The following is a 24762-nucleotide window of genomic DNA, read 5'->3' as shown; positions in this document are numbered from 1 at the left end:
AGACTTTGTGGGCAAATAGATTAAATGCAGCAGTACTTTTAACAGCAAATCTTGAAGAGTTCCTCTAAGTGCTCAGCAGGAGGAAGTTGGTTGAATAAATTGAGTCACTGAAAGGTGATGTATTTCACTGCTACTAAAATATACTTCTGAAATATGGATTTGTAGGCTTTAACGTTTACTGAATGAAATGGGACAAACAATTGCATAGACCGAGGGGTGTGTATGATAGACAATCCCTAGAAATCTGCATGGCAGGAAAGGTGCCAGTAGAGTAAACCGATTCCCTACTGGTGGTGGGATTAGAGTGATTGCTTTTCTTCTTATTTGGTACCTTAAATTGCCTATGGTAAATTAGCAATTACCTAAGTGAAGGGCCAAGCATTTAAATCACCAGTACATCCTTTACCTCAGCCCCCTCACTTTTCCACTTTAACAGTTTGTTAGATACTTCTAGGTGTTTTCTTTGACTCCACCATGTATTGCTTTTAAAACTCACATGAACAAACATCATAGGTTGATGAAAGATACAAAAGATTCCCTCACAATGAATCTTGATATCAGAGAAAGCAAAAAACTTAGAACATTTATACAAAGCAAGTCTCTCTGTTTAAGGGCCAGGAAAAGGGCTCAAGGACATTGGGTGGCCTGCCAAGCTCATGCACCAGTCCTGAGCTCCTCCTGGGCCGCCTCCCTGGGGCTCTGGGAGGAGGCGGGAGGCTGGGCAGGAGGGAACCCGGGAGGATTCTCTGGGCTGGGCTGGGCTGGGCAGCTTGGGTGAGGAGCCTGCTGCCTCTTTGTTCTGGGTACCAGGATGTGGTGGGGAAGAGACACCTGGGCAGAAGGGTCCAAAGTCCCCATTTACAGCCTTGGGGAAGTTAATGTGTAACATTCCAGGACATAAGTGGACCCTGAAGTGAGATCCTGAGCCCACACCTCCAGAAGCCACGGGTGCTGCTGCGAGGAGCTGCCACCATGTCGGTGAGGATGTGGCGCCCGCACTGCCACCTGCTCCACTCATCCGGGCTTTGCCTGAGCCGGGCTAGGGTGGGGTTGCTGAGGGAAAAGCACTGGGGCCTGGGTTTCCCCACCTGTAGAGAGAGGAAGTTGGACAGACACCTCCACGTCTGTTAGCACGGAGGCTCTCTGCTCCCTCCATTACTGGGAGCCTGAGCCTGTCTCTTCCCTGCTCCACACTCAGTGTTCTCATCACTGGTAACAGGAGCAGTAATAATAATAACTGCTAACATCTATTGAGCTTTATGAAGATGAAGAAACAGGTTTGGAGATTAAATTGCCCAAGATCACAGTCTGGAAGTTGCAGGGGTTTGAATGGATCCTCTTTGAGGTCCCTGATTCTTTGGTTCCAAACCAGGCTTTACCATAGCTTGCTGTGTGGCCTTGGATAAGTCACTGCCCCTCTCTGAGCCTCAACTTCCCTCATTTGTGGAACTGGAATCACTGATGGAGTCTCCTGAGGATTAGATGGTGTATTAATTTCCTATGGCTGCCCTCACAGATTTATTCTTTCACAGTTTTGGAGGCTGGAGGTCTGAAATCAAGGTGTTGACAGGGCCCACTCTCTCCAAAGGCCCTGGGAGGGTCCTTTCAAGTCTCTTCCAGCTTCCGGTGCTGCAGGCAATCTATAGCATTCCTTGGCTTGCAGCTGCACCAGTCCAATCTCTGTCTCTGTCTTTACCTGGCCTCTCATCTGTGTGTCTGTGTTTCTGGGTCCCATCTTCCTTCTTCTTATAAGGACACCAGTCATATTGGATTTAGGGCCTGCCCTAAGCCAGTACAACCTCACCTTAACTTGAATATATCTGCAAAGACCCTATTTCCAAATAGGTCACATTTGCAGGTTCAAGGTGGACTTGACTTTTTGGGAGACACTCTTCAGGCGGGTACAGATGGGAGGCAGGATGGGAACTGACTAGCAGGGGGCAGGTGGAGGGGAGGCTGTTCTTCCTCCTCTGCCGCTCGGGGAGGACCTCTGTGGCCCAGGGACTTTCTTCCTCCCTCCTTCCCCTGGCGCTCCCCAGCCCCCCACTCTTTCTTTCCTCCTTCTCTAGAGACCATCTAGTCCAAAACCCTTATATTAAAGATGGGGGAACTGAAGTCCAGAAAGGGGCACACCTGGCCCAGGTCACTCAGCCAGGTAGGCGCAGGGCCAGAGCCAGATCCCTGACCACTGACCACAGGCTCCCCCGACCCCCACCCCAGCCTCCTGTCTCTGGGCCTCGGACTTGGATGCAGATGCACCCCTTACCCTGGCCTCTGAGGCCCCTGCCCTGGAGCTGCCCCTGCCTCATCTTTGGTGGCTTGAGAGCTTCTGTTTCAGGCAGGCAGCTCCCAGGAGGTACCAAAAAATAAGAACCAAAAACATCAGTGAGCAGAAATCCCACAATGTCAACCTGTTCTCCCATAAAGTATTCTAAATCTTTGCTGCCTGCTGCATCCCGTCAGGCCCAAACCTGCACCCTCCAATCATGGATGTGAAAGTGGACATTTTCTCTGTCTTGGATAATGAGCTTTGAAAACCCAGCTTTGAGACCCTTCCTTTTAGCCATGGTGTGGCTGCCGGAATGCTTGCTTTATAGAAATTTAGGCGCAGCTGAGGTCTTTCGGAAAAATAAGGAGTAAAGGCGAATAATAACAATAAGTAATCATAATGATGGCCACCCCTGGATTTGCATTTAGTCTGTGCCAGGCCCTGTATGAGGGGCTTTGCAAACGTGATCTTGCTTCTCCCAACCAGCCTCAAGATGGGTGCTATTAACCTCAGGGCTCTCCGCAGTGTCTTTTAGAGAGTGGGTCCTCAGCAACAAGTTTTGAATGAATCAGCCCATTTTACAGATGAAGAAAGTAAGGTTTGGAGAGGGACTTTGATGGACATGTTAATTCATGTGACTTATGGAGTTTTACAGATTCTTGGTTTTAGATGGACCAAGACCTGAGTGCCTCTGACAGAGTCATTTTCTGTTAGTAAAATTTCCCAGTGTGGGCAGGAACTAAACGTATCCTTGTTTGGAGGATTCTGAGGGTAATGTGCTTCATTACTTGAACATATGTGGGAGCTGTGAGGTCAGCAGGGACTACTTTACCCATTTTATAGATGGGTACCCTGAGGTTCCCCCAGCTGGGCCCTGTCTCCAGATCCAGCTCTTCTAATCAGGCTGCATGGATGAGAATGAAGCAAAATGGGCAAGCGGGGCTCTGCAAAGCTTTGCTCAGAGACTCTGGCTCTTCACCTTCTCAGCTGAGAGCTCTCAGGTGCCCAGAAGAAGAGTGAGGCCTGTGCCACGTGGGCCTCACCCACAGAAGGGTGCCGGGTATGTGTGGGACTGATGTGTGGGACCGTTTCTCTGTTCGTGCAGGGGAAATTTGAGATTACGAACATGGACATGAAGCTGGGGACAACCCTGAAGTTGAAGGGCAAGATCGCCAGTGATGCTAGTGGGTAAGCCAGGTGGGAGGCAGGGTGGGGTGGGAAGGAGGGACACTGGCCGCAGCCCTGGCATAGGCCAGGGAGGTGGAGGCAGGCAGGGCAGCCCTGTGGGACCATCGGGAGAGAGCGACCTCAGGCCAAGGGGGCTGTTTGGATGTCTCTGCTCACTCTCACACCTTTCCCACACCCCTGCGGGCTCCTCTCCCATAGGGCTGGCCCACACCTCTGAGGCTAGATTTGGGGACCCTCAGAATTTCACAGCGCAGGCCACATGCACTATTTCTTGGCCCCACAGACACTGAAAGGGTGAGTGGAGAATCCCTTGGATCTCTGCCCAGTCCTGTGGGTCGGGTGCCTCTACTGAGGCCCAAACCCAGCACATCACCCTCTTTAGCCCGCACAATGGCCCCAGGATGCCTTTCACGCTTGTTAAACCAGGGACAGTCACCAGGGGGTGCCAAGCGGCCTCATTTGCATCCTCCTCTCCATTAGATCAAGACAAGTCTAACCCCCCTCAGGCATTCCGGCTCAGCATTAGGCTCTCCTGGGTGAAGAATAATTTCAGTATTTCTTGAAACTCATCTCCATTAGCTCTTGGTTGGGGAGGGGCAGGCACCCTCATGGGGTAGGAGCCAAGGGAAATCACCCCTTGCTCTTACTTGGGTCCCCCAAGGTTGCAGCAATGTGGGCTCTCTCTGGTCTGAGACCCCCAGTGAACGCATCCCATGACTCAGAATGTCCTACTTTCACCCTGAAGGTCTAAACCAGGCTCCTGAAGTGATCCTGCCAGGAGGTCACACAACCCCTGGTCACAAACCTTCAGTGACAAGGAGCTCACCATCTAGATTGACAACTGCTTATGGCCAAACTTAGTAAGTCTTCAGATAGCTAAGCACAGCCATTCTCTCCCTGAGAATAGACACACCCAATCCGTGAAGGTGTCAATATCAGTCACCCTTTTGTTGAGAGCCACACTCCGATGGAATGTGATACTACACTGCTGACTCTGACCAGGTTGCCAGCTCCTGTGTTTTAAGGCACAGACCTCAAAGAACACATTTCTTTGATGATTCTTCTAGCTTGTGGTCAGCCAAAACCCTGTGGCCCCAGCAATTTTACCTGGAACTGGCCTCTAAATCTTTACCTGGTACCCCTTTTCCTGCAGCTTTATGATTAATCTGGGCCAGCAGGCAGATAAGCTGGCTCTGCATTTCAACCCTCGCATCCGTGAATCCGTCATTGTCTGCAACTCACTGGACGGCAACTGGGGACAGGAGCAACGGAACAGTCACATGTGCTTCAGTCCAGGGTCAGAGGTCAAGGTGAGGTCAAAGGGGAATGGGGCCTAAGGAAGCGGTCAAGGGGAGAGCCCAGATGGTAGGGCACCCTGGCCTAGACACGTGCTGGTACTGTGAGCCACTGGGCTCTGCCTTGGCCCATTTCCAAGGCCTCTTACATCCCTGACACCCACTCTCCCTCCCTCTGCAGTTCACCGTGACATTTGAGAGTGACAAGTTCAAGATGACCCTGCCAGACGGGCACCAGTTGACCTTTCCCAACAGGCTGGGTTACAGCCACCTGAGCTACCTATGTGTGGAAGGCGGATTCAACATCTCCTCCTTCAAGTTTGACTGAGTGGGCAGCACATGGCCGGATGAAGACCCTGAAGGATCCGCAGTATGGAGTCCCTGTCCTGCACTGCTACCCAGTCATATAGGGGCAGCAGCCGCTGGGTCCTGGCTTCCCACCTGCTCTTCCGGGCCCTCTGACCCCATTTTCCTCTCCCAAGACTAAGAACAAACCAAAGAATCCACCTTCGTCTAGTCTTTCTGTGGCAGAAACTGTGGTTGTGTTCCAGGCATTTGAATGCCCTCAGTTCATGACAGGGGAAACTGAGGCACAAGGTCATAGCCTACCAAGGGAGGGGGTTGGGACAGGCTCCCAAATACTTCTAAGCACCTGCTCCTGTCTACTTGTTTCCTATTATAACCAGGGCAAGTGCCAAGCCGTCTTGTGGGATTACGGGCAGTGGCTGGTTCCTGGCACCTTGGCCAGGGGCAGCTCCCGGAACTGCAGATAAGGGCTCCCACCTGCGCCTCTTATCAGAGGACCATTCATTCCAGTCTGGTTACTCATTACCCCCTACCTGGGCCCCTCTCCTCAGTGGGGTCCTGAGGGAGGTCCTTGGCTTTCTAAATCCAGTGCTGACGGTGGATCCGATGCAGTTCTCTCAGGTCCCCAAGCATCTTGTAGGACACCTTTTATCAAAAAAGCTTTTTTTAATCAGGACCCAGAGGCAGGTCTGGGATGCACAGGGGGGGTGGGGATTCCTCCCCTGGAGGTCACACCTGACTTCTCTGAGGCATCTGGGACAAATGGGGGATAGAGTGGGAATGCTGGGAAAGCAGCCTTAGCAAGGGCGGGGGCTCTCAGGGAAGCGGCAGGAACCCAGCTAGGGGCAGCTCTGGGAAGTTGGGGCAGGCAGTGCCTTTAGGAGACGAGACAAAGGCCCTGTGTGGAATGCTCCCCACCCCCCTACCCAGCAAGGACAGCTCTCCCAGCACAAAAGCTGCACTGTGAGACTGGGCCCTCCGGCCAGTGGGGGTGGCATGGAGTTGGGGTAGGGGTGGGCCTCAGGATGGCCCTGGGTCCAGAGTGGCAGTGGGGGGAGGCTGGTCAGCCCAGCAGGGCCCATGGGAACACCCAGGCCCCAGACCAAGCCTAGTCTCCTCTGGCTTCCCTCCCAATCTGTCCTGCAGAGGCGGGGAGGGATTTGGGGGCAACTTAGGTTCTCTCATGTCATCGGCAGGACCCAGCTCTTGTCAGGTGAGGTGCTGGCTCTGCACCGGGCTGTTCATGGGTGGTGCTCAAGGCTAGGCAGGGTCCAGAGCCCATGCCCAGCCATTTACACCTTGACCTCATCATCCTCGTCAACATCAATAAGCCCAAAGGTGTTTGCTTGCACTGTGCTGGGCACAGAGGCCCTGCTGCCTGTCTGGGTTGTCCCCTGCTCTTCATCCACGCTTTCCCAAGAAGCCCCACCCTGGGGCGTCACCTCCACTAGCTCTCGCCAAGCATCCATGTCAGTGTAGTGGCGGATGCCCCCACTGCCACGCACAGCTGCTCCCCAGTGCCTGCCAGAGGCCCTGTCGGCAGGTATGCGGGGACACTCTCCTACAGGACTGGCCCTCACCTCAGCCACTGGGCCCCATCCAGCTGTTACCCCATTGGGGCAGTGTCCACGGGGTGGGGGGTTTGAGGCTGGGATTGAGGGTCTTATGGCAGGGGCTGGGGGACTCGCAGCAGGGGCTCGGGGGCTTGTGGCAGGGACTGAGGGATTTGCAGCAGGGGCTGGGATCTCAGCTGCAGGGGCTTCTGAGAGGCTCATGACTCCAAGTAGCTCACTGAGGAGAGAGGGCCCAAGGTCGAGGTCCAGGCGGAAGGACAGGAGGGAGTCAGAGCGGCGAAGCTCTGGCTCAGAGGGGAAGGTATTATCACGGTCTTGGTCACGAGGTTTTTCTGAGCGAGGCAGGCGGGAAATGGTGCAGAACCCCGAGTCCAGGCCTGGAAGAGAAATGGGAAGCAGGGTCTCACAGCTCGTGTCTCTAACCAGGAATTGGGAACAGGAGGGCCAGGCCCAACCCCAGCTTACTATATGGCTTCTAGCAAGTCACTCCCTATCCGGCCTCGGTTTCTCCCATCCTTCCAATATAGTGAACCCTATAGTTTTCATAGGATCCTCCTGTTAACCCTGGAAGCTGAAAACTGACATAATCCTCATTCCCATCTTGCAGATGAAGAAAGTGAGGTTCAGTTTGGGACAAGGGAAAGGGCTTGCCTAGGGCCAGAGTCTGATGTGGTGGAACCAAACCTGAAGCTCAAGTCTCTTGACCCTCGGTCCCAACTGTGAACTTGGCCACAGCCCCTGGTTCCCTGCCGTGACAGTGGCTGATGGCTGCCGGTGAACCTGCACCATATGGGGCTGGTTTGAGGGCTCAGGGATTGAACTAGCAGCTAGGTTCTGACTGCATAGAAATTAGATTCAAAGGACAGGCAGATGCCCCCCAGATGTCCTCTGGTCGAGTTCTTGGCTCTAGGATTACCAGGCCTAAGACACAGTGGGGTTACAGTGGACCAGCCTTCAGGGGTTGGGGGGGGCATTCTGAGTGGCGTCCCTGGAGCTGGAGCACGGGAAGAAGCCTCTGGCAGTACAGCAAAACCACAGGGCAAGGAATGACCACCGGGTGGCAGCAGGGGCCTTCATTCCTAGGTGAGCTGTCCAGCAGTCAAGGAGGTACCTGCCACTCCCCTCCAGGGCAGGAAGGGAGGGCCTTTTGGGATTTAAGAATGGGCAAAACTAAACAGTAGTGATAGAAGTCAGAATTGTGGTTGCCTCTAAGCAGGTATCAACTGGGAAGGGGCACAAAAATCCATCGAACTGTCCACTTTTTCCAAATTTGTCAAGTGACCTCTGTTCAAAGAACCACACAGCAACAGCTCCATGTCCTGAGAACCTATTATGTGCCAGACACTGGGCCACACCTGATACATATTATCACCTCACTGAATCTTAGTTATGACTCTAAGAGACTCATTCTACAGGCTAGGACTTGACCTAACAGAGGTTAACTAGCTTGCTGGGAATTATGCAAAACCAGAATTTGAATCCAGAGTCCCGGCTCTTAGTCTCTCCACTATGTCATTCTGACACAAGGGGCTGCCTTGGTTGAAGGTGGCAGGAGAGGGTGGGTTGGCCCAGGCAAAGGTCCAGAGAGGGTAAGGCAAGTTAGAGTCAGATAGAACTCAAACCCCATCTCTTCTTCACCTATCAACCTCAGTGTGTTTTGGGTAATGGGCAGGTTCCTACCCCATGACCCCCTCCCATTCATAGTTTGGGGTTTGGGCCTGACCTCCATGGTGAGACCAAACTACTTTGGAAGAAAAGAGCTCATTTGGAGGCTGGGCTGAACCACAGAACCCTCTGAGCCTCAGCACCTGAAAAAACGGGCAAACAGCCCAGGCCCTCACCGTAACTGGAGTGGCCGTCTGTGGAGCTGGCAGGGCTGTGGTCGAAGCTGAGCTTGCCCACCACGAGGCTGTCATAGGTGGCCTGGTTGAGCTGGGGCAGAGAGATGGCGTTCTTGATGATGGGGGAGATGGCGGGTGGGGCGGGCGAGAGTGCCGACGGGGAAGCCATCCGCCGGGGTGGTGCCCCCACCCTCCGCACCTGCTGTAGCTTCTTGGCCAGGAAGCTGCGGGGGGAGCGGTGGGTGCTCCTGGAGCTGCCACCATGGTTGCTGAGGAAGGAGGTGTCACCGAAGACATCACCACCACGGCCCACGTGCATAGTGTGGCGGAAGTCCCCAAGAGGGGGGCTGATCATATCTGCAGTCAGCCGCCTCTTCCCCTGCGAGCTGGACAGCCAGCTCACAGGTGACAGCTTGCCCAGGCTCATGGTGGGGGCTCCTCCGGCTCCCTGGGGGCCCGGCATTAGCTCTGGCTTTTCAAAGCTGCTGGTCCATTCCCACCTGCGGCCTGGGGAGGGCAGTGAGATGGGCTCAGGGTCCACTTCTCAGCTCCCTTCTTCCTAGTGGAAGGGGTCAGATGGAGGCTGCCCCTCTGTTGTCCTAAGGTGCTGCCCCCAAATGCTGAGGCTGTAGGGGGTCCATGACTTGTCTATTCCTGAGGCCTGGGCCTGGTTCCTGGCCCTGTGAAAGCAACTGGAGATGCTCCGTCTAAGAACAGAGAAGGCACAAGATGCGTCTCCAATGTGGATAGCCCCTCTCCTGTCCAGGAGTGGACACCTGAAAGAAAGACAAAAGAAAAGTAATGGTAGACCTGGAGGAGCCAAATAATCACAGCCAAAGAGAATGGTTACACCCAACAGCAGGGGCCTGGACCATAAAACAAGGCTGAGTGGGTGCACAGAGGACACACTGTGTGATTCCAGGCATAGGAGATTTAAGAATGGGTAAAACTAAACAGTAGTGATAGAAGTCAGAATTGTGGTTGCCTCTAAGCAGGTATCAACTGGGAGGGGGCACAAAAATTCATTGAACTGTCCACTTATGATGTATATCAGAAAAAGTATGAGTGGGCATTGTACGGGGCCCACTTACGAAGCACCTAAATGCCCATGACTCATTTAGCCCACATGAGCCCCAGGGGATGCACTATGTTAGAGGAGAAACTAAGGCACAAAGAGGTGGAGTGACTTGTCTGAGGCTGAAGGTAGCAAACGGTGAAACTGGTCCTCCAAATCCAGTGAGGCCCAAGGTACACTGCCTCCTGCTGGCTAGTTGAGCAAGCCTTCCTCTGTGGGTTAAATTGTCCTCCACTCAGAGAGGCCAGGAGGGAGGTGGTGCCCTGAGGAAGGCTTTGTGAACTACTATGTAAACAGCCTGCCCAGAGGTTCCTCAGAACCCTCCGCCTTCAAGGTGCTTCCTGGAAAAAGAATCCTGTGGTCAAAAGTAGCTTTTTCCAGCTGCCTCCTGCATGCCTGAGCATATTCAAGGCACTGAGAAGGCCTGCAGGAAAGAACTTTGTCACAGCTTTTCTAATTGATGTGAGAGTGGTCATTAAGGAACAAGTTTTGGAAAAAGCTTAGCTGGTGCCAAAAGCTATTCCTTGCCCACTTTCTCCCCTCCTGATCACCTCTCCATATCCTTCCCAGCCCAAATCTTCTCAAAGTTTCTCTTGGTCTCACCCCATCCCTTCCAATATCATAGAAAGTACAAGCTGGTGGACACCTATGAGCCTATGGTCCAATCTCTGGTTTTCCTGTGGCCTGTACCTTATTCAAGGTCACATTAAGAAAGTTAGTTGAGCCTTGAACTCGGAGTCTCTGATTCATACAGCCTTTGACTGGCTGCTGGGGCCCAGTCTTGTCTCCCCAAATCAGCACACACCCTGAGGACGGAGCAGCAACCTGGGTTTTCCTGCCTCCCTCCCTCCCAGCACCCAGCTTGGCCTCTGCACAGGGCAAATGCCAGATCAATAGTGGATTAATCCCAAAAGATCTTTGTTCATGCCAAAGGATCACCCCTTGCCACCTTCCCAGTAAGGGTAGGTGGGGGATTCAGGGGCTCACAGTGTGACTTTGAGCAAGTCACTTACCTCCATGGGCCTGAGACCTCAGCTGATTAATTGATAATGATCCTTAACAAGAACACCTAGATCTGAGTCTCAGCTTTGTTTTTTAAACTTTGCTGCCACCTCCAAGCATAAAATTCTCACTACTGCCCTTTGAATGCTATTTGAAATTCAAAATAGGTTAAATAACAAGATACAAAGAAAGCAATAAAACAAAGCTTGCTTTATTTTCTGACTATTCTCTTCCCTTCCCACCATCTGATCTTCCCCCCAGCACCCCCACCCCGCCCTAACTCCTCCCCACTAGGGGGTGTGGTTGCTGAATCCTCCCTCTCCCTGGCACCCCATACTCCCCCCCCACCTGCACCAAGAAGTCCTCGTGGAATGTTTGCTGAAGTTATGAGGCTCTCTGCAGTTGGCCAACCATTACGTGGTATCATGTGAATCTCCGGCAGCCCCACAGAGCTGGGGGGTTGGGAGAGCCAAGGTCCAGTGGGAAGGGACTTGGCCAAGGTCATGTGGCAGGTACATGTTGCTGGCCAGATTTCCCTGTTCTGCAGAGATGACAGAGGATGAATCTCTAGGGGAAGGAACTGGGGAGCTGGAGTCTCTGAAATGTCATGTGGAGGGGTCACTGTGTCTGCCATATGGTTGCACCCACTCTCTTCCAGACTGCACCTCAAAGCAGCCCCTGTTCTGTCAGCAAAAGGAGTGCAGGCCCTCACCCAATAGCCATGGCTACTTTGATTTGGGAGACCAGCTTCCGTCCCAATCTTGTGATGATCCCACTTCTCAGATGCCTCTGGACACCTCCGAAAGTTCTCTTCCTACCCCCCAACCTGTGTCCATTGCTGAGTTGTAGGGCTGAGGGCAGGGCACTGTCATTGGGGACTTGTTTTCCCATGTGGAAAATGAGAACAGCATGGAAGGCTGGTCCCCTCCCAGATCCTGGAGCAGGGCAGCCCTGGGTACTGGTCCAACATCCTAACACTACTACCTCTCATTCTGGGCACTCTTGGTGGCAGCTATTTGGCACCTGATGCTGACCACAGTGTATTGCTGGCGATCAGGTGTGTCCTCCCTGGCCCCTGAGTAAGCAGGGCTCTGGGCGTCCTGGGGCCAGGCCTACCTCCCCCCTCACCAACCCGGATTACTACTTGCTAATGCTAACATCACCCATTTTGCAGATGAAAAAAACAAGGCACAGAAAGAAGACTGAGTTGCCTAGGTCACAGAGCAAAAAGTGGTGTGTGGCTGGGAACCTCCACAGGCTTCTACCAACATTAATAGTAAATGCCAGGGGAGGGGGTTAGACTACAGGGGCATGGGGGAGTTTGAGCAGGCAGATGCCCAGCCACTGAGCACAGAGAGCAGGCCTGGGAGGCAGGTGACTGCTCAGTGGATTCAGTGCCTGAAACCTGGGCAAGAGTGGCCATTGGACAGCCTCAGTGTCCCAGCTGTCCTCATATTTACCCTACAGAGGATAGTTAGGCTGGCGCCCTTGGGAGGAGCTTGCTCAGTGGTGGTAATGACCGCAAGGACAGGTCTGACTGAGGCCTGAGGCAGGGCCACTGTGCAGGCACATGTGGGTGGGGGGGAAGCCAGGGGCTGTCTGACATTGGGGGAGAACAAAAGCTGGGTGGCTGCATCCTGGTGCTCACCTGGGGGCCACCTACAGGCCACGGTGTCCTCCAGCGACACCACCTGCCACCCTGGAGGCCACTCACTTGTACACAGAACCCTCCCTGAGGGTGTCCCGCTGGGTACCACCACCCCTACCACTGACAGCGGGACCCTGGCTGGGTTAGGGCTGCTCTGGCCTCAGGAGGGAGGGGTTAACTCCCAGGGGGGCTCACTTCTCAAGCTCCTCAAAGGTCGGGCCACTTTCCACTCCACAGGTGGAAAGATGGGCAAACAGGGGCCTGAAAGGGGTAACAAGCTGTCTGCAGTCCCAGCGGGACTGGTTCCCAGACCCTGGCTCCCACGGGGTTAGGAGATGGGAGCATCATAGGCCACAGGGGAGGAAGAGGAAGGGGGAGAGACCTTTCTTGCCCCATCACCCGGAGTTAGAGTCAAATCAGCCCTCTGCTCGCCATCTCCCTTAGTCCTGGGTTCTCACCCCGGCGTGGCGGGTTGGCGCAGTGGGGCCTCCCTAAGCCTCAGTTTCCCGGCCTAGAAAATGGGCTTCAAACTTCGCGGATCTTGCATGGTTGGGGCAGGGATAAAACAATTTTGAAGGCAGTCGGGACCGGAAGTCCAGGAATGACTTTAGCCATACAACATTCTCTCTGGGAGGCAGGGGGCTAATGCGGAGGGTCGTTCCGCGGAGGAAGGGGCAGCCGGCTGTCTCGGCCCGAGGGGAACCGGACGGGATGACCTCACCCGCTGCTCCGGCCAGGAATGCGGAGGTTGGGGAGGGGGCAGGGCGCCTGCTCCATATCCCTGGCGATCCCCCCACCCCCACTTCCCGCCCTCGGCTCTGGCCTCGCCAAGGGGCCCGACATTCCGACGCATCGCCCCCTCCCCGTTCCTTCCCTTCCTTTCCCAGGGCAGGAAGGGGCGCAGACGGCCCTCTGCTCGCCCCCTCCTCCCGCGACGGGTTTACCGCTCGCTCCCCTCCGTCCGCGGGGAACAGGCCAAAACCCCAAAACTTGCAGCGTCCCCGCGCCGCTCCCGCGGCCAGCGCTCTGAGTCTTCCTAGGCACCGTCCCAGCCCGCGGGAGCCTTGGAGGGTGCAGGGTCCCAGCCGGCGTCTACACCCTCCCCGGGCTCGCGGGCCAGCTGGTTGTTACCTTCTCTCCGCAAGCCGCGGGGACCGGGGCGCTGAAGGGCCGACGCGTCGTCGGTGGCGGCGGCAGCGCGTCCCAGCGCGCTGCCCGGGCGAGTCGCTGGGCCGGTCTGCGCCGCCCTGGCCGCGGGCTCCGCGGACTGGCTCCCGGGGCGGGGGCGGGGTGTGGGCGCGCTGCCTCCTCCCGCCTCGCCCCTCCTGTCTGCGGGCGGGGCCCGGCCCCCTCCCGGGCACCGATCTCGCTCCCCGAGCGGTGGCGAACGCTGGACCGGGAGCGGCGGGGGCGCCAGGCCAGCCCCTTGCCGGTCGCCCCGGGCACGGGGGCGGGGGAATGTGCGGTTTGCCTTGGCGAGGCGACTCGGGTCATCGGCAGCCTCCGTCCCCCACCGGCTTGCGCGTGGCCTCGGGGCGCCCTGACCCGGTAACTTCCCCTCCTGGGCGCTCCAGCCCCTCGTAGGGGAGTTTGGGGAACCGGGAAGTCGGATTGGAAAGGCTTATTTAGACCTTGAGTTCTTCTACAAACTGGGATACCTATTTCCTTTCTCTCAGCCTATTTCTTGCAACCAGTACAGGCCCCATGGGTGCCAGGCCACAGGCTTGGGCCAGACTGGGCGGCAGGCCACAGCAGGCCATTTGAGTGGTGTGGTGGTTAAGGATGGGGGGGCCCTGGACCCCAACAGCCTGGCTTTCTATTCTGCCCAGGATAAGAGCCCCTACTTAGCCTTTCTGAGCTTCAGTGTCCCTATATATAAAATAGGATAATAACAGACATCAGATGACGTTATTAAGTGTTCTCTGCCAGGAGGCTTGCTGAACAGGTAAATGAGATCAGACCTCAGATGGGTGGATTTAAAAAGCTTTATTGAGCACCCCCAAACACAACCACAAGGGGCAAGGAAATAGCCAGGCACCGGACCCTGTGCTATTCTCAAGGAGGGAGATGGGTCTCTAATCCCTGCTTCCCGTTGTTTTTCCCTCCTCTGATACTTCCCTAGGACTGTGAGCTCACTGAGGACAGGCAGGAAGCCCTGGGGACTGCCCTTGCACAGACCCCTAACATAGCCTACAGAGCTGAGAGGCTCTGCAAAGTTTCTGGAGGAGGTGATACCTAAATTGCAAAGGACACGTAGACAGAGGGTAGAGCAGTGGAAGTGCACACATACCCGGCAGGGGACAGCACAGACAATGTGGGAGCTAAGGATCTACACGGAGGAGGCAGGGGTGGCTGGAGGAAGTTGTTTGCGGGCTGGCCTGGCTGGGGAGGTCATATTTACACGCAGGTGGAGGAGCCAGGCTCTTTGCTGTCCACCAAGCACCATGCCTCTCTCACTGGCGCCCTGGATCCTTGTGCTGGCCACAAGGGGGGTTATTTCTCCAGCTGGACAGATGGGGAAACGGAGGCACAAAGAATTCCAGCACTTGCTGGGTGGCATGGCAGTAGGACTGAGACTCTGTCAGTCAGAGCTCTTTCCCTGGGGTCAGACTTGCATGTTCTTTGTCCCGAGGAGCCTTGGGGACAGTCTCAGAGGTGCTGAAGACCATGGGTAAGGGGGAAGGGAGACTGCCCCTGAGAGGCAGGGATGGGAGGCAGGCACAGTCAAGGGCTGGGAGCTAAGGAGGCAGAGATGAGCAGCCAGCAGGGGGTTATGATCAAGGGTGCATCTGGAAACTCTTGCTCTGAGCCAAGAATGGACTGGAAGGACAGTGATGGAGCCAGAGACTGTGTGTGCCAAACACCCTGAACTCAGATCTCAGCCTATCAGCTTCCCAGACATTGCGTGACTGTGGATAAGGCACATGGCCTCTCTGAGCCTCAAGTTTCTTGTCTGTGAAGTAGGTATAATACCAGTGAGGATATTTGCTACTTGGGGGTATTTACTACTTGTTTCAAGTCCCAGAGAGACAGCTGAGAAGTCAGTCTTAATGGCAACGGCTATGGTCTGCTAATACTTGCTCCATCCTCTTTAGCTCTGAGCTGGGGAGAAGGGAACAGTCAGTGGCTGGAAACCTCCCCAACAAGTCCCAGGCACTTGTCTCTGCTAGCTTATGGTGAGACAACCTCTGAATCAGGAATTCTTTGCCCCACTTTACTGATGGGTAAACTGAGGCTGAGAGAAGCTCTCTCCTTTCATTTGAAGCCTCTCTCTGAATAGAAGTATCCCTCCATGTAGGCTGCATTCCTGTTCCTGGCTCCACTACTGATTTAAGGATCCAACTCAGTTTTTCCCTCTGGAAAATGGGAGAAAGAGAGGAATCGGCATTGCTGTGAAGGATGCAGGATGGGCAGTCCCCATTCCCCATTTTTTTCTCCTCCCCCAATTTTCTGTGGTCCCCTTCCTTCCCCTGACAAGAAGCTGTGTCCAGGAGTGCAGGGGTTAACCCTAGTGGAGCTGTAATCACCGTGCAGAATGCAGAACAAATGCCTCCCAGCTAGGGACTGGTTGCTGCTTGGTGGGACTGGCTGCCTAGAGTTCAGGAGCCCCTGTCTCCTCCCCTGTCCTGGAGGAACCACGGGCCATAATGGCCATATTGCCCCTAGGCCATAATCACAGAGCTCAGCTGCTCCCTCAACTCACCCTTGCAGACTGGGTGGGCGGAGGCATGGAGCTTATGGGAAGGAGGCAGTTCTGGGCGGGGAGTCCTCTATGGAGCTAGGGTGAAGGGGGCAGGGCATAGCTAGAGAGGGGTAGTTCTGCCTTGGGGACCAAGGAATGCCAGCGGCTGCCCACCAGGCTCCAGTGAGGTTTGGAGTGGGAGCCTTGAGCTGAGTGAGTTGGCTTGGCCACATCTCAGCCCCTCCTTAGGAAGCATGCACCCTTTCCATCCCAAAGTCTCGCTGGGCTTTTGGTCAGTTTCTGCATCTGCTTACTGACTCACTGATTGGTCTTTCCAGTCCTGTATCTCGAATATCCAGTGGCCCATCCATCTACTCACTGCCTATATCTCTCCATTTCCCCACCCCTCCACCCATCCATTCAGCTACTTACTTATCCATCCATCTATTGACCTACTACCACACCCTTGAAATCACTAACCACTTACCCACCCATCAGTCAACCCACTGCGTACACCCCTGTCCATTCATCCACTCACCCCCCCACCCATCCATGCATCCTTCCATCCCCATCCATCTCCCCACCTACCCACCCACTCTATCCATCCAGCATCCCTTGACCTACTGCCCACACTGCACCCATCATCTCTCTGTGTGTTCACCCACTCATTTCCCTGTCCATCATATGATGCTCTTACATGGACCCACATACAGCCTCTGCTGACCAACATGAGTCTCTGAGCATATCCTCATCTTTCTCACACTCACTCACCTCATTCACCTTTATTAGCGGGTCACTCCAGGACAAAAGATCCTTGAAGCCTGCTTTAAAATGTCACCTCCTCGTGGAGGTCTTCCTTCAGCGTGAGCCTCTCCCCTGCACCTGGTCCATCATCTGTATTACTGTCTGCTGCCCTGTGAGGTCTCCCATGAGATGGTGATGTCTGTGCTCAAGGCACACTTGGGGAATGGATGGTCATGGACAGCCTAGGAAGCGGGTCTGGTAATCCCAGCTGGACTGCAGCCACCATACGGGCAGGTGCCCTCATCCTGGGACCACTCCAGGCACACTCTCCCTGGGCTAGACTCAGGCACAGCTGGGCACTGCAGGAGAAGGGGGCAGCATTGGGTTTTCCAAAGAGGTTTGAACTTGCAGACTCGTTCTCAGCTAGGGCAGACTGGCAGTGGAGCCAAGGAGACCATCCCCCATGTTCTCACCTCCATGACTCAGCATGCATTTCCAAGTCAGACAAACCTGAGTTCAAATCCCGGCTTTGCCTCTCACTAGCAGAGTCACCTTGGAGAAGTCGTTTCCTTGCCTGGTCTGTGGTGAGCCATAAAGTTCACTGCCTGACCTGTAGTTAATGGACAAGGAAGGGTAGTTATTATTATTACTATTGCTACCATTTTCTTTTTCTCAAGAGATGATTTCATTTACGGCACAATAATGTCTGTTAAATTCTGAGCTGGGCACTTTGTTAGGGGCAGCGGTGGGTGAATAAGGAATGTAGTCCCTGTTCCCAAGAGACTAGTAGCCTAGTGGGGAAAACACAAGCCAGGATATTGGTGTGGATGAAGGGCTAAAACAGTGGTAAAATGGGGCAGGGAGGCAGAAGACTGACTGGGGAAGTCCTTCCTGGAGGAGGCGGCTTTTGAGCTGGGCTTTGTATCTTGGGGTAATATTGCCAACAGGTGGTGCTGGGGAGAGAGCAGGCCTCTGGAGAGTAGATGAGCTGGGAAGGATCTACTGTGGAAAGTGGGAGAGAGGCTGGAATGTTATTTTTAGGGAGGGGCGTGGGAGGGTATCTGTGGCGTGGGCTAGGCTGGGCCACTGCCCTGCCCCCAGCAATGGCTGCCCTCAGGGGTCACGGACACTGGGGTGACTCAGGATCCTTGTTGGGATTTCCCCATTAGCAGAGGCCAGACATCAACCTGGCCCATAGGCTTTTTCCTTGGCTGACCTTGAGGATAAGAATGTGCTCTGAGGAATGAGAGCCGGGGATGGAGAGCTTCCAGGAAGGCACCTTCGGCCCTTTAGTTCCTTCCTCTACTCCAGAGTCCCAAGAGGCAGTACTTGATGGGGAGTTTCAGGGCCTCAGAGGGCTTCTGGAGACACTGAGGCCCAGAGGGGGGAGGCCTTGTTAGGACTGCCCAGTGAGTCTGTAGTGGAGCTGGGAGTCTTTGGCTTACATGCCCCATGGCTGCCTTCAGTGTGGGTGAGCATCTGCTAGTGCCTACCGTGTGCTAGCTCCCAGCCTAACATGATGAAACAGGCAGGCTAAGACAGTTAAGGCTCAGACACAGTACAGGTTTGGCAGGGTTTCCAGGAAGGCTCCCTGGAGGAGGTGGGATAAGACTCTACACAGATGTGGAGCTGTGCAAACCAGCAGGTGTGAGACCCAGGCTGGGTACACTAAGTATGTGTATCTGGCATGTCAGCTGGAGTGATGACTGAGATGGGGGTGGGGGAGGTGGGGAGGTGGGGGTCAGGGCCCTGCCTGGGCTAGCGGGTGGTCTGAGGGCCAGGTGATGGCAGATTAGTCCCTGGCTGTCCTGCCTGGCTGTTTCTCGAGGTGATGCCTGGCAGTGAGTGGGTTCTTAGGAGCAGTAAGGTCAGGATGGGAGTTAATCCCAGGGGTATTTTAGAGGGCGTGGCCTGGAGGCCCACAGGGAGAGCATGGCTCCCAGAGGCCGGCAGCTGTCAGGGCCGGAAACGCCTCTGGAATTCCAGGCTCTGGGAAAAGCGCTGGCCATGTGCAAGAGTTTTCTCAGCTGGAGCCTTCTAGGCCAACTCAGCTTCGGCTCCATGTTCACTGCTCCATAGGGAAATGGGGGTGGGGAAGGGCCCACCACCCCCACCCAGCCGGGCCCCCTTTCTCCCGGAGAACTGGACAAGGAATTGGACGGACGGGGGGGGGGGGGCTGAGGAAGGATGTGGGGTCAGTTCCTCCAGCCCCACCCATGAGGAGGACAATTGGATGGAATGGATGGAGTCATGGGGGTCTGAGGCCCCTGTAGCTACAGGGGATGGGGAGAGACAGCAGACAGGTCAGGGCCAGGTGACCTGTTGTCCCAGGGGTGAGCGGGCTGGGTTCTCCGAGCTGGACCGGGTCTCTAGCAGTCTGGATGGAAGAGCAGCTGGGAGGGGTCCTCCAGGAGATCTTTGTTCTCCATGTGAGGGGGGGAAGGGGTGTGGAGAGAGGAGGGGCCAGGGGGGACAGGAAAAGTGTTTGAGGAGCAGAAACAATGGCTTATTCTCTGAGGTCCAGCCTGGCCTGAGAGATAGGCTGGTGGCTGGAGGCCAGTCCTGCCTTGCTCTGAGCATCTCCAGTGTCGCCTCCCCCAGCCTAGCCCAGCCCTCAGGGCTTTGCATGGCCCTGCCTGGCTGGGGTTGGGGGCTCCTTCCTCAGCCCTACAACCATGGGCTCATTCCAGGATGCATGGGTCTGCCTGTTGCTTTCTAATCAGAGCTGGCCACTTGGGCTGATGGCTTTCATGTACACAATCTCCTTTTTGTGGTGGACACAGAAACAGAAGAGGGCAGGCCACTTGCTCACGGCAGCACCTGCTGTTCATTATAGAGCTGGGAACTGAACCCAGCTCCTGGCCAATGACCCCCATCCTTGCCCCTGCTTCTCAGCTCCTGGTTTCCTCCTGTTGTCCTGGACTGGTGTTAAGAAGAAGGTTATCAGAAATGAAGGGAGCATTATCAAACACTTCCTAAGTGCCAGATGTAAGCTGGAGCTCTGGGCTCCAGGCTTTACTTGCATGTGCTCTGACCCTCGCAGCACCATTGTACAGATGGGCACACTGAGGCCAAGGAGGCAAAGCTACTTCCTCAGCCTCTCACAGCTCAGAAGCAGCCCCACTGGCTTGAAGCCTAGGTCTGTGGCATCCACAGTGCCCTGCCGCCATGAGGACAATGGCTGTGAGGCCACAAGGGTCCCTGTTCAGTTTCAGAAGGTGGGAAGCAATCTCACGTGCTGCACACCATCCTGAGGGGCAGGTATTGCTCGGAATGGCTATTACCTCTCCTTATACCTCTTTGGTGACCTGGAGTTTGCTCCAAGAGGACAGCACTCCAGTCAAGAATTCCTTCCTGAAATGGAGCAGAAATCAACTCCCCAGGACCTCGGCTCACAGCTCCTCTCACCTTCTGGGGCTGTACACAGACACCACAAACGGTCCCTCTTTCCAAACGTCTGCCCAGGAGTCAGGGGACCTGGGTCCAGCTAGTCCCAGCCATCAATCTTGATTAAGTTTCTCAGCGTCCCTGTGCCTCCGTTCTCACCTGCAAAATGGAAATAATAACAATGCCTGTGATCAAAGCAGATGACTGGGAAAGGAGCTTTAAAAATACACGTTGGGGGCATGTGTCATAATTATTGCAGATGGATGATGAGGCTCCTTGTACTTTTCAGAGTTGTTTCAGGAACTTTACCATCACATCACAGCAAACATGCATTAGAGCACCTACCTGGCACCTGGCAGAAGGGCGATAGGGCTGAATCTTTGAACTCAGGAATTCATATTTCAGCTCACAGAGGGGAGATGTGATGGTTTGCACAGTTTTATGCACTGTGCAACATCCTCACGGGTCAGTAGAGGACCTCACAGATGAGAAAATTATCCCAGAGAGGTGAAGTGACCTACCTGAGGTCCCATAGCACCTTGATGCAGGGCATTGACCAGTGGATTCTCACCAGGCCATTCCCTGTCAGGCTTGCAGGGGTTAACTGGGCTGGCTGCTGCTGGAGTAGGAGGGAGGGTCTCACAGAGAGTGAAGGGTGGGGAGGGGACTGTCCCCTCTAGGTCTCTGGCTCCACCTCAGTGGGCAGCTTGAGCCCCTGCCAGCCTCTTGTTGACTCAGCCGGCCTGTCTTCTGCCAAAGCCTGCTGGCCAGGGCACCCACGGGGCGGGTGAGGCCACATTCTTCTCTCACTGGAGTCTTGGGGGGTGGCTGGCACCTCCTGGTGGAGTCTGTATGCTGACTTGTGGGTGCTGGGACAGATGCTGGGGTGAGGTGGGGAAATATTTTTGGGGGTCAAGGTGGGGGGCCCAAGGGGCCACTGCAGGGTGAATAGACTAGTTTGGGAACCGGGCTACTTGGGCACGTGGCTCACCTTTGCCATTAATGAGCTAGGTGATCTCAGTAAGCCACCAGCACCATCCTGTGCCCACCCCACCTCAGTTTCCCCATCCATCAAATGGGTGCAATAATTAGCCCTGCCCACCCTACCTCATAGCTTTTGGGAGGATCAAAGGAGAAAACAAGTCAGGCAGGAGTGAACGCCTTTTATAGTTTGTGGGGCCCAGCACATTGGCTGGCCAGCGAGCCTGGCATTCTCTAGGTGGAGAAAGACGAGGGGAAGGGAAGCAGGGGCTGGTCTCAGTGGTGGCTGACTGACAGTGAGTCTGCCTAACATCCCTGTCTCCTCCCCAGACTTGACATAGTGTCAACAGCAATGATAGCACCTCCTTCCAAATGCAGTCTTTTAAAGTTTACCAAGTCCTTCCATTCTTATTGTCTGTGGCTACCCCCAACCTCTTGCCTCAGGGCCTTTGCACTGCTGTTCCTTCTACCCAGAACACTCTTCTCCGAGATGAGTGAAAGGCCTCCTCAGCTCAAATGTCACCTCCTCAGAAACCTACCAGACCACCCATCTAAATTAACTTCTCCCCCTACCCTTGCCCCACCAGCACCCTTCCTTTGACCCCGTGCTCTGTCTTTTGTGACCACCATGATCTTGTTTATACAGAGGACCATTTCCCCAGGACAGTAAGCTCTGTGAAGGCAGGGACCATGGCTGCCCTTTTCGTTGCTGCATCTGGAGATGGACCACAGCCTTCCACAGTAGCTATTATTGTCCCATCTTAAAGGGGAGGAGCCTGGGGCTCAGAGGCCAAAGCCACACAGCCCAGAACTGGAGCCAGTTGGGGGCTCTTTCCAGAATAGTCCACAACTGTACCTCTGCATCCTCTGCAGGCCCCACCTAGGACCTCCCAGAAGGTCTAGCCTGTGCCTCCTTCCTTACACACAGGAGGTGCTGTGGGCAGATTTGTTTGGTAGAATGTGCGAAGACAAAGATTCGCTTTATAGAAGAAGCCCCTGGATTCAACATACAAATCTGGTTACTCCCCTAGCACCCCAGACTAACACCTTGGGCCCAGTGTGGGGGCACCCCGGGGGCCCCCTTATCCTGCTCAGGCAGGCTGGCTGGCCTAGTAGCCCTCCCAGAATTGCAGAGGCAGCTGTGGGATGGCCGGATGCCCCACCCCCGGCGCCTCTGGGCCCTGAGCCCAGGCCGCAGGCGGATCTGTGGCTGGCACTGCTCCTTCGGCTTGGGGTGGGAATACCACAGGGATTTTAAAAATAAAGGGCCTTGAGCCAGTGGCCTGGCCCTGCAAGCTATGGGGAGGGTTGGGGGCCAGACAAGGACAATGCGATGCTGAGTCTTGGGGGCTGTCCACCCACAGGGAGGGGTCAGCCCAGGGGAGCCCCATTCTCCCCATCCCCCATAGTGCTGCTCCCCAAGAACACTCCCTCCCTGCCTATCCTAAACATGGGTCTCAAATATTTATTGAACACCTACTGTGCGCTAGGTTTCAGTGAGAGCAGGGTGGGATTCTCCAGCCTCTTTTTCCCCCCCTGAGCTGTGCTGCGCTCTCCAGATTGGGCCCTCTCTTTACCCAACCCCAGGCTGGGTTATTCGAGTGCCTACTATGTGTCAGGCTTGCTCTGGCCTCCCTCCTATCGCCTCCCTGTGCTTTTTCCTCTGCTCTTATGCTCCCTTGGGCCTCTCCCCCACCTCAGGCCATTTCTGTCTCCCTCTCTCTCCTTTGGCCCAGCTAACAGGAAGCAGCCGGAGAGGTCAGGGGCCGCCAGGCCTCCAGAGCCCAGCGTCTGCACACACGGGGGCCTGGCTGTGGGGGGGGGCACTTCCTGTTTATGAGAACCACAGGACCCCCAGGGGCGGTGCCTTGGACAGGCCTCTGGAGCAGCCCCTTTAGCCTAGACCTCAGTCCCCCCTCGGGAGGCCCCCACATATCTGTACAGGTCCCAAGCAGCTACGGGATCCAGGCACTACCCTCCCTCTGCGCTGCTGGGGAGGGCGGGAAAGGAGGAGGAGTGAGGAGTCTTCAGACGGCCAGGAATGTGGGAGTTGAACGTCCAGAATGTCCGCAGGAAGCATCTCCGGCTCCAGGGCCCAGCCCCCCACAAGTCTGGGTGTACCGCCCCACTTTCCTCTTGCCCCTCCTGCTTTGATGGGGGATGGGCTGAGGGAGCCTGGGAGGAGGAGGCCAGACCCCAATTCTGCCTGCTGGGGCCACAGGCTTCGGCTCTAACTGACCAGGCCCTGGCAGCCTCAGTCTCTCATTTCTGGGCTGGGGCAATGGGCCAGCAACTGTGTCAGCGTCGTTCTGCCCCGTTTCCCTGCGGCCTCCATGTCCCGGAGGACTGGGCGGGGCCGCCAGGAGGCTTGGGTCCAGCAGGAGAGACCTCAGACCAAGATGCCATTTCACAGCTCAAAGAATCCCTCCCAGTTCGGAGCCCCAGATCCAAGCAGGGGAGCAGAAATGGAGGGGTGGGGCTGGCCAAAGGTGCCTGGGAAAGCAAATAGCCCTGCCCCCCCCCCACCTCCCAGGCAGCCCTGGCCAGTCCACCCCATGGTTGCCCAACAGGTGTTGACTGGGCCTGAGGGTCATGGCCAGCGGGAAGAGGCCAGGCAGAGGGAGACTGCCCTTTACCTCTTCCCCTACCTCTAACCCAGAAGGAGGTGAGGTGAGTGACACCCGTGTTCTCTCTCCCCTCCCCGCCCCACATCTCCAGCTCAGAGTACTGGGAGACAGACCCTTAGGACACAGCATCATCAGTGCTTGAGACAGTCATTCCCTAGAAGGCGGTAGGGGCACAAAGGAGCTGGCTAACCCAGAGGGGGTAATTGGGGAAGGCTTTCTGGAGGAGGCTACCCTCTCAACATGGAAAACTAACATCAGGAAAGGATGTGTCTGGCCAGGAAACAGCCTGGTCAAAAATATGGCATTTCCAGAGAAATGTTAGTGATATGGTAGTACTGGAGAAAGGAGCAGGTGAGAGAACGAGGGGAGATTTGTGGGAGTGGAGGGATGGGGTAGGCATGGGGAAGGAGCTCATTTCTCTGGGTCTCAGAGCCTGGGTTTCCTAGGGCTCTGGAGTATCCTTCTCTGCCTCAGGCCAGGAGGCAGTGGGGAGTTAGGTAAAAGAACCACTGTGATTTGATTCAATGAAGCAGTCTAGACACGGTGAGGGGAAGGCCCTGGGGACTGGGCTTGGGACCCTAGCCTTTCACTTTGCAAAGCTTCCTGGAGAAGACTGTTGGCATTCTTGCTCCTGAGAGGCCTGCTGGAGCATCTGGATACTTCCCCAAGGTTCTGGGGCTGCTTGCATGGGGGAGAAGTCCTGGCCCCGCCATGTTCTGGCTATGCGACCTTGGGCAAGTTATTAACTTCTCTGGCCTCAGTTCCGCCTCTGTAAAATGGGGCTAAAGAGAGAACCTGCCCCAGGGGCTGTTGGTGGATGGAATTAATTTTGTAAGCACCTGGCACTAGTGGGCACTTATACCAGGTAACAAGCACTATTATTACTTGGGAAAAAGAGAAAGTTGGTTTTCCCCCAAGGACATACTGACAGGTGGGTGGAAGGGTGAGTTATCAGAAGAGCCTTCCAAAAAAGACTTGATACTTTGCCCCTGGGATTCCCAGACTTGCTTGATCCAAGGAACTCCCTGGGGATTTTATTAAAAAATACCAGCTTTCCATCCCCAGACTCTGACCTGGCAGGTCTGGGGTGGGACAGGCCTTGGGATTTTTAAGAAGGCCCCAGGCCTGAGCTTTCTGCCAGGC

At 55.3% G+C, this 24762-nt stretch overlaps 2 protein-coding genes and 1 long non-coding RNA gene across 3 annotated transcripts; 1 reads left to right on the top strand and 2 right to left on the bottom strand.

Moving 5' to 3' along the window:
• Positions 1-885: 885 nt before the first annotated feature.
• LGALS2 (galectin 2) lies at positions 886-5258 on the top strand. The gene is made up of 4 exons (XM_017653018.3): positions 886-978; positions 3375-3457; positions 4611-4767; positions 4934-5258. Exons 1-4 carry the CDS (start codon positions 973-975, stop codon positions 5078-5080), a joined length of 393 nt encoding a protein of 130 aa, XP_017508507.1. The 5' UTR covers positions 886-972; the 3' UTR covers positions 5081-5258.
• Positions 5259-5704: 446 nt separating this feature from the next.
• Positions 5705-13485, bottom strand: CDC42EP1 (CDC42 effector protein 1). Its single transcript, XM_037007015.2, has 3 exons — positions 13330-13485; positions 8474-9249; positions 5705-7009 (listed from the first exon to the last, which is right to left on the bottom strand). The coding sequence occupies exons 2-3, from the start codon at positions 8934-8936 to the stop codon at positions 6351-6353; spliced, it is 1122 nt and encodes a 373-aa protein (XP_036862910.2). The 5' UTR covers positions 8937-9249; positions 13330-13485; the 3' UTR covers positions 5705-6350.
• A 3056-nt stretch (positions 13486-16541) lies between these two features.
• LOC108392672 (uncharacterized) lies at positions 16542-20767 on the bottom strand. The gene is made up of 4 exons (XR_001852074.3): positions 20533-20767; positions 20033-20170; positions 17135-17234; positions 16542-16983 (listed from the first exon to the last, which is right to left on the bottom strand). It is a non-coding gene; the product is annotated as an uncharacterized lncRNA (long non-coding RNA).
• Positions 20768-24762: the final 3995 nt, after the last annotated feature.

Source organism: Manis javanica, chromosome 10 (genome assembly GCF_040802235.1).
Source record: "Manis javanica isolate MJ-LG chromosome 10, MJ_LKY, whole genome shotgun sequence".
NCBI lineage: Eukaryota > Metazoa > Chordata > Mammalia > Pholidota > Manidae > Manis > Manis javanica.
The sequence above is the reverse complement of the archived record's forward strand: the minus strand, read 5'-3'. Positions and strand labels throughout refer to the sequence as shown.

What these genes read in the sequence shown, in the direction of transcription:
- CDC42EP1 (XM_037007015.2), bottom strand. Translation starts at nt 8,936, where the DNA reads ATGCCGGGCCCCCAGGGAGCCGGAGGAGCCCCCACCATGAGCCTGGGC. An exon ending in AGACGGCCACTCCAGTTACG is followed by an intron (nt 7,010 to 8,473) that starts GTGAGGGCCTGG and finishes TTTCTCTTCCAG; the next exon opens with GCCTGGACTCGGGGTTCTGC.
- LGALS2 (XM_017653018.3), top strand. An exon ending in ATCGCCAGTGATGCTAGTGG is followed by an intron (nt 3,458 to 4,610) that starts GTAAGCCAGGTG and finishes CTTTTCCTGCAG; the next exon opens with CTTTATGATTAATCTGGGCC. An exon ending in GTCCAGGGTCAGAGGTCAAG is followed by an intron (nt 4,768 to 4,933) that starts GTGAGGTCAAAG and finishes CTCCCTCTGCAG; the next exon opens with TTCACCGTGACATTTGAGAG.